Source organism: Habropoda laboriosa, unplaced genomic scaffold (assembly GCF_001263275.1).
Source record: "Habropoda laboriosa isolate 0110345459 unplaced genomic scaffold, ASM126327v1 scaffold151, whole genome shotgun sequence".
NCBI classification, from domain to species: domain Eukaryota; kingdom Metazoa; phylum Arthropoda; class Insecta; order Hymenoptera; family Apidae; genus Habropoda; species Habropoda laboriosa.
The window spans coordinates 180,088-200,775 of NW_017100286.1; the positions used below are offsets into that span (position 1 = coordinate 180,088).

At 41.4% G+C, this 20,688-nt stretch overlaps 1 protein-coding gene across 1 annotated transcript in view; it reads left to right on the forward strand.

The window, feature by feature from the left end:
• Window positions 1-20,688, forward strand: part of LOC108573700 (WD repeat-containing protein 47) — an 82,920-nt gene that overhangs the window by 54,183 nt on the left and 8,049 nt on the right. The window contains 1 exon segment of the mRNA XM_017936178.1: window positions 17,274-17,470. Within this exon segment, the coding sequence (XP_017791667.1) occupies window positions 17,274-17,470 (197 nt within the window).

Sequence of the window (20,688 nt, forward strand, 5' to 3'; positions counted from 1 at the left end):
AGATTCCGCGATTTTACGACTGATCATTTGCAGAGGAGAAAATTGAATCGGTCAGGAATAGTAAGAGGGGAAAAAACGGCAGATTACGATTCGGTGTAATTTGCAAAAGAAGTTTCGGTACGCAGAGAGAAAGGTTTAAAGTACCGTTTCCGATAATGTTTCCGTTGCACAGGTATCCGTATACAGGTGAAAGAAGTGTAGGATCAACAGGTCTCGTTACAGGAACCTCATGCTGACACTCTAACGGCGTCGCTTACTTATTTGTCACACATGGAACGCGACACTGTTACGTGTTCAACCATACTTTTGTCGCTAAATACCAAAACCTTGCCGCTATTTTACGTAAACAAAAATTCGTAAGCGTTCGAACCTTCCTTAAGCAGTACTTTCACATTCGTATTCACGTACAAACATTCTTCGGCGTTGAATGAGGCAAAAAATCGCGCAAAATTGCAATAAGGAAGAAGCACAAGCGAGCCAAGTGCTGTAGTGAAGTAACAGAAAGAAATGGCGCGAAATTTAAAATTCGAAAAATTCTCGTTTCATTTCACGTCGATTTTGCACAGGTGAAACGTGGAACAACAATGCCGTAATTATTGGCATTAGAAAGCGAACGCGAATTGTTCAGAGACGGTCGATTGCTTTATCCCTACTGTTTAGGAAGTGGCTAATTTTATCGCGTGCTTCATGGACTGTAGGCTCGGAAAAATCGCGAGGCATCGAAGACAAACCTTTATTCACGACCGATTTTTACCGCGTAACACAATAACGTCGTGATCCATCGGCGTACCTGATCGAAATCTTCCACCTTTCACGATACACAAGTACACCTACGCTGTAATTTCCTTCTGATCGAGATTATTCAATCGCGTCGTTTATAATTCGCCCTCGACGTACCCCAATACATTCACCGTAAACGTTCGAAATCTTTTTCGAGATGAATAATCGCACGATTCGATATTAGAAAAGGAGATAGCACCGGGCAGGAAATAGCGAAACGAACCGTCGTCCAAAAATTCGTCCAGTTTGATAAACGAGACGGCGAAAGGAGAGGAGACAGGTTCGATGGGAAGACGTTTGTCATGTTCGTGCCTCGGTGGAAACCTCGTTTTCCCAAAAACGAACCATGGAACGGTAGTAGTTCTAACAGCGTGTACGAGGAGGGAAAATATCGTCGTTTTGGCTAGACGTCGATCAGATATGATCGTTCTAAACATCGACGACCGGATCACGGCAATTTACTTCTCGTGTCGCGTTTCGAACTTTCTCTAAAACGTGCACGATACCGATTCCTACGTCTGTTTCGGCGTCTGGTTCGATCACCGCGACCTATATTTTCCACGTCGATCTAGAAAAATGATCGTCGTTCGATCACTGGACTGAACGAAATCGATTGTCCCCGCGACACTTTTACTCGTAGAGATCGATCGAGATTACGCGTCCGAGCGGAAAATCTTGAGACAGTTTTAAGCACGTGAAAGTGACTCCGATTTCTTTTGTATCCCGCGTGGTAGAAGGACGGGGAATAATGGAAACATCCGAGGAGTTGTCTCTAATGGACGGCTTATTGCTCTAGTAATGGCGGGCGGTTAATCGTGTCGACCGATATCGACGATCTGTACGGGCGATTTTCCAAGTGGTTTCGTTCGAGTCGCAATTACACAGTGGTTCGTTTTGTAGATTGCTCGGTTAGGGTTCTCTGTGTGTGTCGGTTGTCGTTGGTGTTCGACACGCGTTATCGTGCAAGCTCCGTTTCGAGCGAAAGGAAATCTCTGCGTGGGCCCCGGACACACGCGATAGTTTCCCGTGGATTAGCGGCGGTGAAAAAAGAGGGGGAAAGAGGGGCGAGAAGAGAAATACGGGAAGGAAAAAAAAATAGAGGATTGCCGCATCGCCGCGAATTATTAACGGAGCGTATCGGAGAAAGCTGAGATGGAAAATTGAATCGGCGTGATCACGCGCCATCACGACGGTGTCCCTTGAGGAGTTCAATGTTGAGGGGAAGAAATCGCCGAGCCACGGAAAGTGTGCTGCACGGTGTAAAAATTCGGGTTTAGTGGTTATTGGGTTCGTTACTCTTGTGGAACTTTGTTGTGAAGAACATCTTTTTGTGGAGTTCAATTGCAGTTTTGAAAAAGTGACGTTCATTGTAACGTGTATAAAGGAGCTACTGGGTGGCGCACGTAAAATTGGCGCGAAACGCAGACAGTTTGAAAGTTACATTTCGTATTTCAACATGCAGAGATAAAAATACCGATAAGCGTGTAAATTATCAAAATCGAAACCTTTTTAAGTTAAAGTACCTTTATTTTATCCCCAAGTAAAGGTGTAAAACTGTACTCTGCGATAAATGAGCAAACAAATATTCTGGGAAACTTCCAGGAAATCAGAATCTTCAATTACCGATAACTTATCTTGCGAGGGTCCAGAATTGTCCAAGGATCACGTACGAAATCTACCGTGCTAATAAAAAGGAAAGAAAGAAACAAGCATGATTATTTTAATTATACTCTTCGATTGGGAGAGATAATCGAAGGTAACTAAAAGGGAATTTTACGAAGACTATGAAAATGAAATTTTTGAACGAACTGGTAGCAGAGCACAGGTGAATTAGCTGTACGTACACCCACCTGGTTCTTACTTCCTGCGCGTAATGGCGCGATTTCCATCGGAAATAAGACGAGCCCCGAAATGATGGGCCGCAGGTTGTCGTGGAATCGTTGTGGCGCAGTGAAAGCGACGGACGGCAGAAAAGGAACGTGGTCGGGATCATTTTAATCCTCTTGCTGTGTTATCGACGACTCTCGAAAGAGAGAGAATATCTGGTTATTCGGGTTTTTCATCGGCGGATGGTAGATTTTATCGAAATTATTCGGCCAAGTGAAATTCACGTGCATACCGCGTGTGTGAAAATTGAAACGCGGTTACGGGGGCTTTTTAACTAGCTTCACTGTGCGTTTTGATGACTTCTGTTTAACGTGGAATTGGAAAATAGTAGAAATTGATATTCGGTAATTATTAGAAATTGCGGTGTTTTTTTAAAGATAGTACCGAATGCACGAAATAAGTTTTTTAATTTTCCCATTTTTGAACACCGCCTTACAATCTTTTTATGATTACCATAAGCTCGTCCTTAAATTTGCCTTCAATTCAAGTTTATTACGAATACGATACGAATTTTAACGTCTCTTGATTATTCAGTATTTCAGAATTTTTCATTTTCCTATTCTTTAACCCTTTGCCTCGCAATTTTTTTTACGATTACCACAGATTCGTCTTCAAATTTGTCTTCAATTCAAGTTTATTACAAGTGCAATACTTCTTTTGTCATATCTTCGCTACATTTTCACCGCAAGTGTGATTCGTTATCGTGGAGTAAAGGGTTAAATCTTAACTCTGGGAAACTCAAACTTTCAAATTTTTTAAAAATTATTAACTACTTTCCGACACAAAAAGGAATGATTAGTGGCCTACATAAGTTATTTCCTGAAGAACACTAAAGTTTAGAAGTTCATTGATATGTTTTAATCATCCTATAAGCTTCCTAGAGTTAAGCTGTTCATTGTTGCCCCAATTTCGACTCGATTGTTTCCCAATCTTACACCAGAACCAAACCGAAAATTTTTCTTTCAAATTTTTTGGAACTTATTAAATACAATTACCTTCCGACACAAAAAAGAATGATTAGTGGCCTACGTAAGTTAGTTCCTGAAGAATACTAAAGTTTGAAACTTCGTTGACATATTTTAATCATCCCTCAAGCTTGCTAGAGCCAAAATGTTCATTGTTTCCCAATCTTGCGTCAGATTCTCCTCGAGTCCAAAACTACCCATCTCCAGAGCAAACCAAACTTTCCTCCTCGAACCCTCAACTACCATGAATCGATGATCGATCATTGTCCCCGCGGTCCACCTGTCGCGACCCCGAGGAGCACACATAACCCGCGAACGGAACCGGCGCGCACTCTCGTTTCGCGTGGCGAACGCTCGAGAGGTAGCAGTGATGAGTAGTGAGAAGCCTAGGAGAAGGCTAGGTGGTAGGGAGATGAGGTTTCGATCCCGCGAGGAGGAGAAGTGGGTCGTTTCTCAACGAGAGGCGAAGTCACTCGACGTGAACGCGTCGGCTACGCACTCCTTCGCTGCACTCAGCTGAGCACAGTCGTCTCTGATCCGCGATCCACGATCCACCTTCTTTATACTTCCCTCCTCTTTCCTCCTCTATCGTTTCGCGTTTGATAATCGCCGGAAACACGTTTGTTCAGCTTTGCCAGCGACGCCTGGTTTCTCGTTCACGGTTCCAACGAAAAAAAAAAAGAAAAACGAAACAGGTGAGAGGTGAGAGATCTAACGGTACCTGCGTTCAGTCTCGCGCACGCAATAACGTCACACAAGTGTAACGCGGTTCGTTTCGACGGAAAACACGTAACTATTCGCTGAGAGAATAGTAGAAATCCGCCTTACTCGTAAAGGTGAAGTGAAAAGTGTCGGTCAGAAGGGAAGCAGAAGAAAGTGACAGCAAGCAGGGCCTCTGCTCCCATCATGCTGCGTGGAAAGTGGTGAAAATCTCATGTGAACACGGCTGGATCCTTTGTTCCTTCAGTTGTACCCGTTAAACAAGTCATTCGGTTGTCGATTTTTTAAAGTCTCCTCGCACGTTCCACGCTTCTTCTTCGTTCTATTCAACGAGTGATCGACTTCGATCTGTATCACACTAAACATCAGGTAACTATATCATGAAGCACGTCGAACAGCGTCAGAACAAGTCTCGTCCACAATGAGCGTGGAAGAAAGCGTCGTTGATTGAGACGCCACCTTCAACCTCGATCCGCAGCTGTCGTTGAAAAGCCGGTCACAAATAGCGGCGTACGATATGGGCGACATCAGAGTGTTGGATCCACGAATGGATCCTCGATTCGACTTGAAACAATCTCGTCCTTGGCCGCCTATGTACCGCAGTCATCCAGCTTCTAGAGGACCGTCGATCTGTTATCGTCCCGTTCATCTCGACACTATGGCACAATGGATACCACCTCACATGCCCGACTACAATTACGTTCCCGCGAGAATAAGCTCGAACTCTAACAAGGGCCGTGATTACTATTACTTGGCGCCGTTGTACAGAAACGCTATGCCACCGCCGCAAGCTATGTCGCCACTTCAGGTCTCTCCGGTGGCTGTTCCGCCCAGGATGATGATGATGGAGGCCAGAGGTCGGACCAAGAGCTCTGGAGGACTGTGCAGAAGTAGCGTGCCTCCTTGTACATGTTCCGTGGGAAGGACGAGGTCCTTGGAGGACGTGAGGAGCGAGATGAGCGAATGGGAGGATTATCACGACGAGAATGGGAACCATCTTCAGAGGAAGAGCTCGAAGAACGGCGGTGTTTGCAGACAGACCAGAAGATCCATGGAGAATCTTCTGGACGTGGAGGCTGTTGAACATCACGAGCTGAGTACCTTCGAGAGGATCGGCAGAAATTGCAAGAAGCCGGATGAGAGGAGAAACGAGAGGCCCGGAAGGAGGCGAGGCAGCTATATGGTTTGTTGGTCTCTTTTCGCGGTTTGCTATTATTTACTGTCACTCGACAGATAAGAAGCTAATGAAAGAAGAAGAAGAATTGACACTCGAGAATAAGGTTTTTAAATATGGTCTCAAATTTTGTTATTGTTGGGGATCTTTTCTAGTAGGGTCTAATTGAAACTAGTAAAGAAATAAGATTTTTAAATATGGTCTTGCTGGATTTTTTCCTCAAATTTCGTGATCATACATAACGGTTAATTTTGCTTAATAAAGATGACAGTTTATGTGTTTACAATTATTAAACTTCGACTTCGCGATAAAGATTTCATTCTCGAAAATTAGAATATGCAGTTTTGTCGAATACATTAGAATAGACAGTAATTTCCTTCAAGGTTCAATCTTCTTTCTCTCTAATCCTGTTAACATACATATGTATTAGGGTCGAAATCGACGTATGGAAATTAGATTCGTTATATCGTTTCCGTGTGCAGAATCTCGTTCAGCTCGCTTATGAATTTAAATGAATTCCCGCGTTTTATAGCTTCCCCGAAACTTTACGATCGAAATTCGATCTCGTTAAAAGACCACTTCGCGCGGCCCATAATCTATTAAGCCGGCGCGTTTCGTTCCTGCAAACGAGCAGACGTGAAACTACTTTTACTGGAAACTTCGTTTCGATTTATTTCACGTATTTGTTACACTTACCGCGTCTCGTATGCAAATCCGCGGGAACAACTTTTAATGGAAAGTGTTCCCGTAAGTTTGCCGCTCCAGTTTCGCCGTGTTTCTAATGGATACTAAACGCGGCTCCGGTTCCGGAAATCCACGCCACCTTCTCCCCTCAATTACGCGATTCGAACGACGTGTACAAATCGGCGCGGACCTGAATCGTTGCGGGAACGATCGTTTTTCTCAACGCGCGTCGATCTCTTTAACAGCGCTGCTTCAAAATCCGGAAGCAAATCTATCAGTCAAGAAAGGGGATAACAGTCTTTTCTTCTCGCTTTGATAACCATCAAACTGTGCCCGATTAAATTTCTACCTGAGGAAAGTCTCCGGCCTTTTAATCTTCGATCGTGATTGCACTATGTATTTCGCAACGTAATCTGCCTTCGGTATATCTCGCGATCGTTTCAGCGCGAATAAATCAGTTTCGGTATACTTGTGATAAATCGGCGCAGAGAAATTAGAAGGTAATCGATGGAAAATTTACCTAATTGACCGCTTATCCGCTTAATAGCCTATTAGAAAAATATATCGACGTTCTTGTTTCTTTTTTGTCTTCTGAATATCCTCGATTTTATGAATCGTTAATAAAAATTCGACACGCTTCGTTGCAGCGACTGTCGCAAAGATCGCCGTATATTTCCATGGGAGAAAAAAACTCTTCGCGAGATCTTTCTTTCTTCGTTCAACGTTCGATTATATGTTTTACCTTCGTGTATCAATTGGTGGGTGTTTTTTTTTTTTCTTTTTTCGTTGTGAAGAAGAAAAAAAATAACGAGCCATCGTTAATGAGCCGTAATTTTGCCGGCCACCGGTAGAAAGTGTTCCCGATTGGCGACCTCGTGTTGATCCACCGTTACCTGTTCATTAAGGGGCAAGAAGAAACCGATTCTCCATCGGGAACAATGATCGCACTTCCGACGAGCCTTAATCCTTCGTTTCACGTTCCATGGACCACGGTGAAATTCGTCTATCGAGCTGTTTCACGTCACAGACGTCCCATTAATCGATTCTCATCAATCGGTACGGTGTAAAAAAAACGTCTACCATCCTAAGGATAAACTCAGCCGTAAATCAACGATCGATCCTCGAATTACAGGTACAGTTAGGCAACCATTTTCGATATTCGTTTAGAAAGCACGTTGTATTTGGAATAATACGATACAGGCCTAAAGAGAAATCTCCCGTGGAATTCGAGCAGTTCCAGTTTGATCATTTTGTGGACGGAGAAAACGAGAAAAGGACCAAAAGTGGAAACACTCTTTTTTTCTTCTTTACTTCACGACTCACCTGAGTCATAACGCGAATTGTGCGTCTCGATGGACCTTTTAAAAGACACACACGTCTCGTGGGAATAACGTAAACAGCGCAGCTAAACTCCATAAATATTCATTTTGGAAAATATGATTTACGATTTTGCTCGCAGTTCCGCAGTCTGTCTGTGCTCGTGTGAAGAAAAAATCAACCTTGACCCTTAAAATTCACCTGTTGCCCGCTGTTAATAATTCACGAAGAATTCAAATTGTTGTTTACGATTAGTATCGTCGAACGAGCCAGTTTTTCTACCGTTCCACGATCGAACGCATCGGTGACATCAATGCCTGGTCAGGCGATGCGTTCACCGAAATTATACAGTCGTCTCGGCGAGGACGCTGCTGGGGATAATTAAAACTCGGACACTTTCGAAAAAGCATTTTTCTGGTGAAAGTGAATCCGCCTAGTTGCGCAATTCAGAGGCGCGAACGAGGACGAACGATCAGGTCGCGAAACACGGTATATCTCTGTGAGAACCGCGCTTCATTTTTCGGGTGTTTTTTGCGATCGACGGGATTATCGAGAGAGGGCTTAATTAACGTTATATTCGCGGCTCGATTGCAACAACCGGTAATCTCCGATATAATTATTATCCTTGTTCTCTGTTTTTTGCAATTGCCACGAAATAGAGGAAACGTCTGGCTTTGTCGGACAAGGAGAAACACGGAGGAGATATCTTGCCACTTTTAATCAATCGTTAGATAAAGAGAACGCAATGGATCGACGATTACGTAAAATGAAGTTTATGAACAGTAGCTTTGTCTGATGGAAGGGTAAAAATGAAAAAGCTAGTCACTTTACAGTCTCTTCTTAGGAAATCGTTGAATCACTTCCCCCCAGTTGGTTTTTTCTCCTTTTTTATTGTTTAATTAGACCCGCGATATCGTTGAAACGATCACACGTAAGAAGCAAAATTGCTCGCATTTCAGAGTGTTTCGTTGAACTTTTTCTCCGTCGGTGCCGAATGTTTCCGTCGAGAAATATATATTTCACTTATCCGCGTGTAATATTCTCTCAAGATCCGGCAAGATTGATGAAGCAATAATTACCACATGCAGCTCTAACATCGAGCCGCCATTTCACAAAGATACTTACATCTACGCGTTGGATCTAATACGACACGAGTTCCTCGACTGCACGGGGAATTTCAATGCGATTTGATTCGCTGAACTTTCAGATCTGTCCATAAATAGTAGTGTGGCGATTCTCCGAGTCGTGACCAGCCTGATGTACTCGCAATTTCTATCGAACGTAATTTTCTTACGCCCGAGGGGGACCATCACTTGAACTATTACGTGAACGATCGACGTAAATGCCTCTGGTTTTCGAAAAAAAAAAAAAGAATTCCACCTTCGAGGCGCGTGTCGAGGAAAGTTCGCGTCGAGCACCGGTTCGATAGCAGCTCGTTAGCCGCGGCAACTAACCTCTTGCAAAAATTCATCGACAGCGGTAATGTCGCTCTTTCTCGCGCGCCTGTTTCTCGAATTTTGGATCGACTCGAACTCGTTTGATTTTTCTCCGTTCGCCTCGAAACACGTTCTCCAATTCCCCATTGCTGGCTTTCAATTACGCTCTGTCTTATGATCGATCGTCCGTGTTCTTTGGATTCGCGAATAATATCGAGCTGTTTCTCGGGCGTTTAAATTTGCACTTGTAATTATCGTGAAAATCGAAGGATATTTTTGTTGAAGTTCTTGACAACGGGGATTCGAAAGTTCTCGGTAAACGGATTCAAAGTGCCCACTGGTTTCTATCAACTTATCTTTAATATGGAATTATATTTGATACTTAAGTGCAGCGGTAATTAAAACCGCTGGAAAGTTGTTTTTACAAGTTCGCTGAAGCGTACAACGAGATATGAGACATGCGGCGGGAAACCACATTTATTTCGTTTTAAAATTTCTTCGCGCGAACGGGAACCGTTTTTCTTCTTCAAGAACAAATTTCGGGTGTCGTGAAAGAGGAATTTCTGAAAATCTCCATTATCAGACACCGATCTCCGTATTAATGTTTCTTTTCAAGTTGCACTTTCCAGCAGACTGATCTTCCAGACCTTAATCTTCATCTCCGTTCCACGATTTTACTCTCATTTGACGGGGCAATTTTTTCAACGAACCCCGTAAGCACTCCGTAGAATTTCGCACAGTGAAATTTAATGCACAGGTTTCGAAAGTTCCTCGTCCAGCGATGATCCACGCCGATCCATCGCGCGTTCGCATCTTCGATTTCCTGAAACACACGGCCGGCTGAAAAAGTGTGCCGCAACCCAGATCCGCGATCCTGCGACTGGTTTCACCGGAATTCGCGACATCCCCGTCGTATTTCGAGCCACTCGAACGTCCATCGTTACGATTGTCGTCCGGATGCTGCGGCCAGAGAAAGGACGAGTTTCCGGTTCGACCGGTTCCTCGTGAAGAGTGAAAATTCATCGATTGCGCGAACGAATTTATCTCTGGAACGTTCCAATTCCACTCGGTGTTTTCCAATCGATAAAAAGAACGCCGAAGGAAAGTCTGTTTGCCGATATCGTTTCGGAATAATTTCGACATATCGATCGAACCGATTTCACTTTGGAAGCATCGCGGTGAATTTATGCTCGGAGATATTCAACCGAGTGAAACGTGTAAAAATTTTCAGATACTTCTTCCTTTTTTCCGCGTTCTTACCGATGTATACAGGTTTTGCACGATTATGTCAAGGTTTTTGCGATTGATAATTGGTTCTCGCCGGGACACGGTTCGTTGGAGAGTCCTCCGGGAGGCCTTCGAGCCTTCCTGCGGCGGTTCTGAATTTCTCCTGACGCAGCATCCTCTGGAAACACGGTACTGCGATGTGTTACAGCTTGAACCCTTTAACAGTTTATAGATATCGAAGTTTCTTGTTGCTAGTGAAGATAAACCATATACAGGGTGTCCCAGTATCAATGGTACAACCGTGGAGGGGGTGATTCTGCATGAGAAAATATGCTTCGTTTTCGAGAAAATCGACTTTGAATTTTCTTCGAGTACGCATGCACCCTACTATGTCGTTCGGTGTACGGTGGACAGCATTTTCAACAATTTTTGCATTGATAAAGTAAATCCTGATAATTACATGCTTTATTATTACTCATAAACCTACGACAGGTGTATCGAGATCCGTTCATCCACGACATAGTACTCGAAGAAAATTTCGAGTCAATTTTCTCGAAAACGAAGCCTCGAATGAAAAAAATTTATTCCATATTTTCGACTTAGTTTCTCATCTAGAATCACCCCCTCCACTGTTCTACCATCAATACTGGGACACCCTGTACAGATTGTGAATAAACGGAAAGTCGGCAAAGAGACGAGATATTTTTGCCAGGAGTGTGTTTAGGTTTGTGTATCCCGTGTTTCAAAATCTATCATACACGGCTTAATTTTTAAAAAGCTTGCTTAATTTTTCAAAATATGAAGTATTTTGTAACATAAAAATTGACTGGAATTTTTAATATTATTAGACTGTTGAAGGGTTGATTAATCAGCGTCGATTCGTACCCCGCGATAAATCGACCGCCCGAAGCGAGGTGAACGTTTCTCGATCGAGAGATCGAAGCCCTTATCGACGGGGTAATTACAGTTTCACGGGTCAGGTGATGGAATATGAATGAAAAGTAAGGAGCATGTAAACGAAATCGGCACCGAGGCGTCCGTGGAAAGTGATTAAAGACCGTGCTCGGTTTATTATCGAAAGTGGCAGAGAGGTAAACAGGAATAATCGCGATAGAAAGCGGGGAGGGTTAACGTTCAGTCGCGTTGTTTGCTCCGCTGATAATTGGGGATAATATGAATGATTCATGGAGAATCGGCGCAATCGTTGCTTTAACTCGCGTTTCTAACGCAATTCGCGAGCGAATCGACGACGGCCGAAAATTGACGGGAACCTGATCGCCGCTTTTGATCGTTGATTACATTGAACGACGGAAGATCGATGGTTCTAAATGGAAGTCAACGAGATCGGTGTGTTTCGTAACCGGGCGACAGGTAACAGTTGCAAAAAAATTGATCTAACGACTGGAAACTCGCGCGAAAACTGGCGTTCATTTATGTCGAAGCTAAAAAAAAAAAAAAAACCTCGTGGAGGTTTCGAGAGAGAAAGAATTCCGACATTTTTAGGCTGCACGCAGGAAATCCCGTTGGCATTCGAGGACTTGAGCAACGGAGTCATACTTCATGGCGGCTGATGCTATTAATCTTGCTTTCGAGGACTGTGAATGGCGGAGAGGAGACGATCCTGCGTACGATCATTATTTGTCTTCTATTTGGCGTCGAGTGCTACTCGAGGAGGATGTTATATCGTGTAATTACGAGGCATCAATCCTCGATGGATCGTATTGTTCGGTTAAGTATCCGAACGTTTATCCTTTTAAACACAGAGATATATGTTTGTTCGATTTGTTCGAGTAATTTTCTCCGCCTCTGTAGGTACTTATCTTGCATTTTGTTCCGTTGTTGCTACGAGTAGGTTTAATTCTATATTCTGTATACGACATTTATGGACGACGATACGTTTAATTTAGTATAGTTGAGAAGAATATGCTTGTTTTTATTCGAATAGTTGAATTAAAACGCAATTCTTTATGTTCGTTTTATCCGAGAAAGGATGCAAACAGGTTTCACGTGGAACGTAATTCATTTCCCGGTTCATAATTCCAGCGAGCAAGTTAGCCCCGAAAATCGTAAACCGTGTCATTGTCTGCATGGTCACTGTCGTTTCTCTTCTGTTCCCCCCGAAAATTCACCGGAGCCCGTTCGCGTGCAATTAGAACAAAGAAACTGGCAATAATTCATGGGTTTAGTGACCCATTGGAGAAACTAGGCTTCTCCGTTGGATCCATCGAAATTTATCGCTCGTTCCCGGATGGTTTACCATTCCGCCGTTTCCGGTTCGTTAAGCGTCGTCGGGAAGAAAGCCGATTCATCGATGAGATTTCCACGAAGCTTCGAGCTTCGAGATGAATCGATCTTGTATTCCATGTCCTCGTTCACAGTCGTAAATCTTATGGTTCTTACTTTAAATCGTTCGTACTAATGTATATGGGGCTGTTACGAAAATCGGAATATTCGAATTATTCGGGGCAATCTGAAATTTGAACGCTTGGAATATTTGAACAGTGAATGGCATATTAAGTGGAATATTCGAATGTTCGAAATGTGCCAATTATTCGATACAATCCGAAATTCAAAAACCTCCAATATTCGAATTTCTCGGATTATTCGGCACAATCCAAAATTCTGACGCTCGGAATATTCGAATTTTCCGGATCATTGCGTGCAATCCGAAATTCAAATGCTTGGAATATTTGAATTTTCCGGATTATTGGGCGCAATCCGAAATTCGAATTTTCCGGATTATTGTGTGCAGTCCGAAATTTGAAAGCCTCCAATTTTCGAATTTCCCGGATTATTCGGCACAATCCGAAATTCTGACGCCTGGAATATTTGAATTTTCCGGATTATTGTGTGCTATCCGAAATTCGAAAACCTCCAATATTCGAATTTTCCAGATTATTCGGCACAATCCGAAATTCAGACGCTCGGAATATTCGAATTTTCCGGATCATTGCGTGCAATCCGAAATTCAAATGCTCGGAATATTCGAATTTTCCGGGTTATTGGGCGCAATCCGAAATTCGAATTTCCCGGATTATTCGGTGCAATCCGAAATTCAAACACTTGCAATATTCGAATTTCCCGGATTATTCGGCACAGTCCGAAATTCAAACGCTTCGAATATTCAAATTATCCGGATTATTCGTAAGAATCCGAAATACAAACACTTTGAGTACTGGAATTATCCGAATAAAGAATTCGTATTGGAAATTATCCGAATTATTTGAATAATTCGACTATTCAAAGTTTCACAGCCCCAATTCAGCTGTTATTTTCCTACCAACTCGTCGCAACAACTTCCAAAAATGTAGTCATTGAAAGAAACGTCTGAGACAAACTCACCGTGAACTGTAAAACGTGTTTGACATGAAAATTTATCGTCAATCGCGGTCATTCGATGATTTAATCATAGATTAAGTAACGAACATCCAAGTATACGAGCTGTAACTCAATTATCTCTCTGTCGTATTAATCTCCTTGTCTCGGAGGAGACTGCACGGAGCCCGCTTGGAAAGGTGTAATTTATTTCGCACAATGTTACTGCGGGACAGAGAAGATTTTTGCTTTTGATCCAGTCGATTTCTATTAATGTTCCCCTCCTGCATGACACACCGCGGTGAACAACGGATGGAGAAACGGCGTTTCGTGACTAAGCAAGCTGGCGTTTACCGCTGACTCGCGATGTTCCTTGGAACCGTTCCACACCTGTCTCGTCCTAGATCTTTCGAACATTTTTCTCTCTCTCTCTCTCTCGTGAACCTTTTCTCTCATTTTGTAATCATCGAAATGAACGAAATGTGAAGAAGAAAAAACTTGAATCTTTGATCTCGTTGAAGATGAAACTTTCGAAAATTGCTCAACCCAGCCCGAATCTTTCGAAAGCTCTGCGTGATAGCGCCAGTTGGACACGAAATTATCGCTGTCACGGGAAATCAGCTGTCCACCGTTGTTGCACAATGAAATTATTAGCCTCGCGTAAAACTGATAGACTGAACGGCCGAGGAAATAATCGTCGTTGCGTCACTGTGTCGTCGTCTCGATCGGTGATTCGCGGTCGGGCGAACCGTCGGCGGGACGGAAATCTCCCTTTCCATCCAACTATTGATTCTTCACGGTAATCGTTGCCGGTAATCAGAAAGTAAAAAAAATTAACGACGATAAGTAGCCATTTTGAAATATTGCTTTACGCCACAAATCTGTTTGTAAAGTACAAAGTTTCTGTATCTTTTTTCTTTTTTCGTCAATTTTTTGTTTGTCGTGTTGTTTATATGTTTGTCTGTTTTGCAAGAATCTGGAATCAGAAAGATCAACGATGACAAAAAAGAACGGCGCTCCTCATTTGCGTTGCTAATTGTCCCTATCGCGGTAATCGCGCGGCGGAGCTGGTGGCACACGAAAGTAAAAGCGTGGCGAGGCGTTTGAATCGTTGCGCAAGACGAATCGCGAAACGATTCCGGACCGCTTCGATCTCGTTCGGAAAAAGCCCGAGGAAAATTCGTTTATCGCGTAATTTTTACGTCCTTGTGGCGAGAAAATCTCGCAATCGCGGCCGCCATTGCGCCACAGAGCCGCGACTAACAATTCCGTGACGTTACAGGTATGGATCGAAACAAAAGTTGGCTGGAAACCGAGAAATCGACGAGAAAAATCTTTGTAATTCCTTCGTAAGTGTTACAAATATCCTCGGTTTGCGTCCAAAAAATCGTGAATTTTGAGGTATCTGTAAAAGGTTACTCTAAAAATTGAAATTACTCTAGAAATTAAAATTGCTCTAGAAATTAAAATTGCTCTAGAAATTAAAATTGCTCTAAAAATCAAAATTGCTCTAAAAATTGAAATTGCTCTAAAAATTGAAAATGCTCTAAAAATTGAAATTGCTCTAAAAATTGAAATTGCTCTAAAAATTAAAATTATGCTATTTAACAAGAAAAATGTCACAATTCTAAATAGAGCTGTTTTAACCCTTTGTTTAATAGTAATCAACACACATAAACGATATTTTATTAGAAACCCTGAAAACTCAAAAACTATCAACTATATTTCGTTACTAAATGGTTAATTAATTAATAATTTCTTTACCGCAAAAGTTTCAAACCGATTTCCTCAAAAATGTATTATACTTTCACCAGTTATTTCACTTTTCTTTTTTCTAGAAAACCAACGATATGTAGCACCGCTCTCGCTGCAAAAGTAACAAATCATGTTCTCGCTATTAGAAGGTTAAACACAGCGGTTCCGCTTGGAGATCCTGAACGCTCCCTTTGTCCCGTTTTCCGATCGTTAAGACTCTGAATCACGAGTATATAACGTCATTGTTCGATCGAAGGAAATCGATAATTACCCTATTAAAGTCGTTCCTTTAAAACTAGATGAAAAAATTCCACTACGATATTCCTAACGAAAGTGCAAAACCTATTATTAAAGAGATCTAAACTTCGTCATCGATGATATAATAAACCTGCACGGTTTAACGAGAAACGAACGTTGCAATGTGAACGTACCTTTAAGCGATAAAACGCCCGGAGCAGGAAACTTCTGCGTGATTAGCATACAAGCAAAGACACGGTGATTGTGTAGAAAAGAGAGGCGCTAGAAATCCTTTCAAGGTCTGACTTTCTAATTCCTCAGAAATTTTCGTCGTTGCTTGAGTTCGCCGTAAAGAACTGGTTCGTTTGCAAAAATGCCCTCGAACGAGATGTCGCTTCGATTTTAACAAGGACCAATTTTAAGGACTCACTTCCCAGCCTTCGGCTAGTTTTCTAAGCTGAAATATCGGAAGAACTAGCGAGATAGCGATTATATTTCTAGTTTTCCTTGGACGCCAAGTGTGCATTTATAATTTGCACCCTTTTTTTAAGGGTGAAACTGAAACTAATTTTAAGGACTAACTTTCTAGCCTTCAGCTGGTTTTCACTTCCCAGCCTTCGGCTAGTTTTCTAAGCTGAAATATCGGAAGAACTAGCGAGATAGCGATTATATTTCTAGTTTTTCTTGGACACCAAGTGTGCATTTATAATTTGCACCCTTTTTTTAAGGGTGAAATTGAAACTAATTTTAAGGACTAACTTTCTAGCCTTCAGCTAGTTTTCCAAGTGGAAATTTTGGGAAATCATGCGAGATAGCGATTATATTTCTAGTTTTCCTTGGACACCAAGTGTGCATTTATAATGTGCACCCTTTTTTTTAAGGGTGAAACTGAAACTAATTTTAAGGACTAACTTTCTAGCCTTCAGCTGGTTTTCCAAGTGGAAATTTTGGTAAATCAAGCGAGATAGCGATTATATTTCTAGTTTTCCTTGGACACCAAGTGTGCATTTATAATGTCCTCCCCCTTTTCCGGGTGAAATTGAAACACGAAGCTTGCACGATTTTTTAAGTGTCATGCGAACATTTGTTGCGAGTGAAATATCAGGTCGTTCGAATACGTTAAATTCGACCAGTTGCCATTTCGCTTAATGGCTACGTGCGTCAACGGCGGCCATTCGAGTGTCGAGTGGCCCGTTACGGACGGAAACTACTGAAATATGTAATTAGCAGCAGGATAGTGACTGGTAATTGCTGTATCGATGCAAATTCACATTATAAGATAACCGGTTGAAATTTCAAATTTATTAATCTAATTGTAAAATACAATAAAATATCCCGTGAAAAAGTATAAATTATTGGTAGCTGTTATATTTAATTGTTATATTTATTAAACTATTCTTTATTCTTTATGAGACGACATACAATGCACTACATGAGGTCACACCCGCGATCGACTCCCAACAGTAGCAATTTAAAATTTTAGTGAATTAACTATAGACAGCTACATATTTGTTTCTCTAAATTATCCGACAGTTTATCGATGAAGAAACTCTTTCACTGTGCTCGAGCGATACTCCAATCGACAATTACACCGTGCAAAGTGATTAAAAGTGCTCCACTCGGACACACGTTCTCCTTCGTCGACGTTTATGACACCGGCTCGTGCATATCGATCTTATCGGATATTCTTTTCATCGCGCCGGTGAAGTGTCATTAATCGCTGACAAACGTCAAAGAGTGGGGACCGGAGGATTAATGGTTTAACGTCGTTTTCAGCAAGAGCCGAGGCCGGAACTCGAGGCTAGCAACGGAAGCAGCAACGGCGGAAGACCGAGATTCGTTCCTGTTACGGCGCTCGAGGACGTGCAGGCGGTTCGATGCGCCGAATTTCATCCCCATGGAAAACTGTACGCCGTTGGATCGAACTCGAAGACGCTGAGAATATGCTCTTATCCAAAGCTTCACGATGTCAGGTTAGATAACATTTCTTTTTCATCGTTTCTTATCCCCACCTCTTTGTCTGAAGTAAAGAAGCATTGTAGGGTAAATAATTGCAGTATGATGCAGTTTTTTAAATGGTTTCTTTAAATTTTCATTTTCCTCCATTTTATGGTACTCTTTATTTTAAGAAATTTCTTTATATATTTAACTGAAAAGAATGTTTAAGTGACGGGTTTTGAATCTTTTTGTTTCAAACTTTTTCTTCTAAGGTAAAAGAATGTTGTAGAGTGAAATAATTGTTTTGCAATAGCAGTGTTATTTTAAGTTTTTTAAAGTATCACTTACTCTTTTTCTTTTTTGTTTTTATCTGAGGTAAGGAAGTATTGTGGAGCAAATGGGTGCAGTATAATGTAGTTTTTTAAATCTTCATTTACCCTCCATGTTATATTACTTTTTATTTTATTTCTTTAATTATTTGTGCATTTTTTTAATTTAAGAGAATGTTTAGACAACAGATTTTGAATCTTTTTGTTTACAAGTTTTTCTTCTAAGGTAAAAGAATGTTGTAGAGTGAAATAATTGCAATGCATCATATTTTATAATAGCAGTGTTATTTTAAGATTTTCATATCACCACTTGCTTTCTTTCTTGTTTTTATCTAAGATAAAGGAATGTTGTGGAGTAAATACTTGCAGTAAAATGCAATTTTTTAAATGGTTTTTTAAAATCTTCAATTACCTTCACTCTATGTTACTTTTTATCAAAAAAATTTCTTTGCTCTTTCAATTTAAAAGAATGTTGCAGTATATCACGTATTAATTTAAATTTAAATTTTCACCTGTTACTCACGTATCGATCATTTCTGCCGCGAAGCGAAATCGCTCGAACGATCGATACAGCTCTTCCTTCCGTCTACGATGTTGAACTCCGTACAATCCTCTGAAATCGCATTCTTTATTAAGAACGACAGCTTTCCCAGTCATCGTTCATTTGCTATTTCGTCTCTTCACGGTCTAAATTGCACTGGACCGTCGATCTTGTTTGCATTAGCCAGCCCCGTATTTTATAACACATTATCTCTAATGAACACGTAACATAAAATTGAGAAATCAGCAATGGAGAAACACGAATACATGTAACCACGCGACATCACGATTCGAAACCTGTACGCTTTCATGTTTTTGTCTCGAACGATGATGAACGACATCCTGTATTCCGATCGTTTCATAGTTGCGCACAATTAACATGTATCGAGTTTGTCGCTAGAAGAAATCTCTCTTCTCTTCAAAATTTACGCGAATAAAAAATGAAGAAATAAGCTTTTTCTTACATTTCGTGTCGAGTTTGTCGCCAGAAGAAATCTCTCTTCTCTTCCAAATTTACGCGAATAGAGGATGAGAAGAAGAAAATAAGCTTTTTCGTACATTTCGTATCAAGTTTGTCACAGAAGAAATCTCCCTCCACCTCAAAGTTTACGCGAATAAGGAGTGAAGAAGAAAATAAGCTTTTTCTCACATTTCGTTTCGAGTTTGTCGCCAGAAGAAATCTCTCTTCTCTTCAAAATCTACGCGAATAAAAAATGAAGAAATAAGCTTTTTCTTACATTTCGTGTCGAGTTTGTCGCCAGAAGAAATCTCTCTTCTCTTCGAAATTTATGCGAATAAAGAGTGAAGAAGAAAATAAGCTTTTTCTCACATTTCGTTTCGAGTTTGTCGCCAGAAGAAATCTCTCTCTACCTCGAAATTTACACTCATAAAAAATGAGAAGAAGAAAACAAGCTATTTCTCGTTTTACACTAGAAAATCAGTGAAATAATCGTAAATTACAGATTGTTGATAAAGCTGTCGTTGTTAACGAGCACTCGGCAACGATCCGACATCCGTAATTAAGCGAGACGCGTCTCTCGATACACCTAGTCGATCGATCCGCGTTCACGCGAATTTATGCTAGACAGCTATGAATTTCAGCGGAAGGGCAATTAGTCGTTTCTCGACACTGATCCATTTTATCGACCGTTTCATGGTCCATTTGTCCCTTGGCGAACGAAGAAGAAAGAATAAATCGAGAAAATAATTAACGTCCACGACCCACTATTCCCTATTTCTTCTTTTTTTTTCAACACTCTCCATCATACTTTACGAAAGTAGCTTACAAAGTTAGTAGATTTAGGTAAACAACTGCCCTGAATACAACGGAAACACACATTTTCATTATCTATAATTCATCGAATATAAATCTTCTTTTCTTCTTTCTTAAATCAGGAAAACTCTTGTTATTCGCAAATTTACTCCGTAAAATTGGACAATCGACGAAACGGCGCAATTTCTGTTATTTTACAACAATCCACCAGGCTGTTTACGAGGCCAAGCTTCGACTCGTCGTTGGTCGAGGCGAGTTTAAATTTGCTTCGAGTGGACTAATTTTACGCAAGCGTGCTGACTTAACGAACGTCGGAGGCCTTCATACCAAACGGAGCATTCCTCGATTCTTTTATTGCCCGCCATCCTGATTACGATCTCTTTTTTTCTCTCTCTCTCGCCTTTTCCGACCTGTTCCTTACCTCTGAACGAATTTCAATCGAGATAATGAAAACGTTAGCCTCGTCGATACACTTTGCTAGTTTCGAATTCGGGCGAAAAAAAAGGAGATTCTTCTGCACACTAATGGAACTTATAAAGAAGAAAACTAACGTTACTCGGTGATTTAACTTTTCGAAAAGTCTGTTTTAGAAAGTACGTTTGATAAGATTGCAAGGTTCGATGAACGTAATAACGATGTGTTAATGGAAGTGGTGGAAAAAAGTTCTTTCTTCGAGACAGATCGAAGATTGATTTTTAGGTAGAAAAAGTGGTTCTATTTAGTTTGTTGATCTTAGCGATCTGATAGGAGTAACAATTTTCGAGTGAGCGAATTGTGTTATTAATCATTTTATCAAATTTTCTATTCGACTTGATGGTGAAAGTTTGGAAGTGACGTGGTGCAAATGATTACTCGCAAAGTGGGTAACAAAAATATATTCAACCAATAATACTTAAACTAATTTTAGATGTAAGGCGACCAAAGGCCTCGTGCCTTTTTCGGGGCTCCCTTAAGTAGCCCCTTTTCCCTGGGAAAGTCCCAGGAAGTCCTCGAGGACGAAGAAACTCGGAGATGTTTGGAAAAACATCTCTCGATTCTTCGCCCCGAGGGCCAAGAGTCGCCAGGCCCAAGTGCGTGGCCCCTCCGTGGCGGTCGCCACAGAATCATTCGT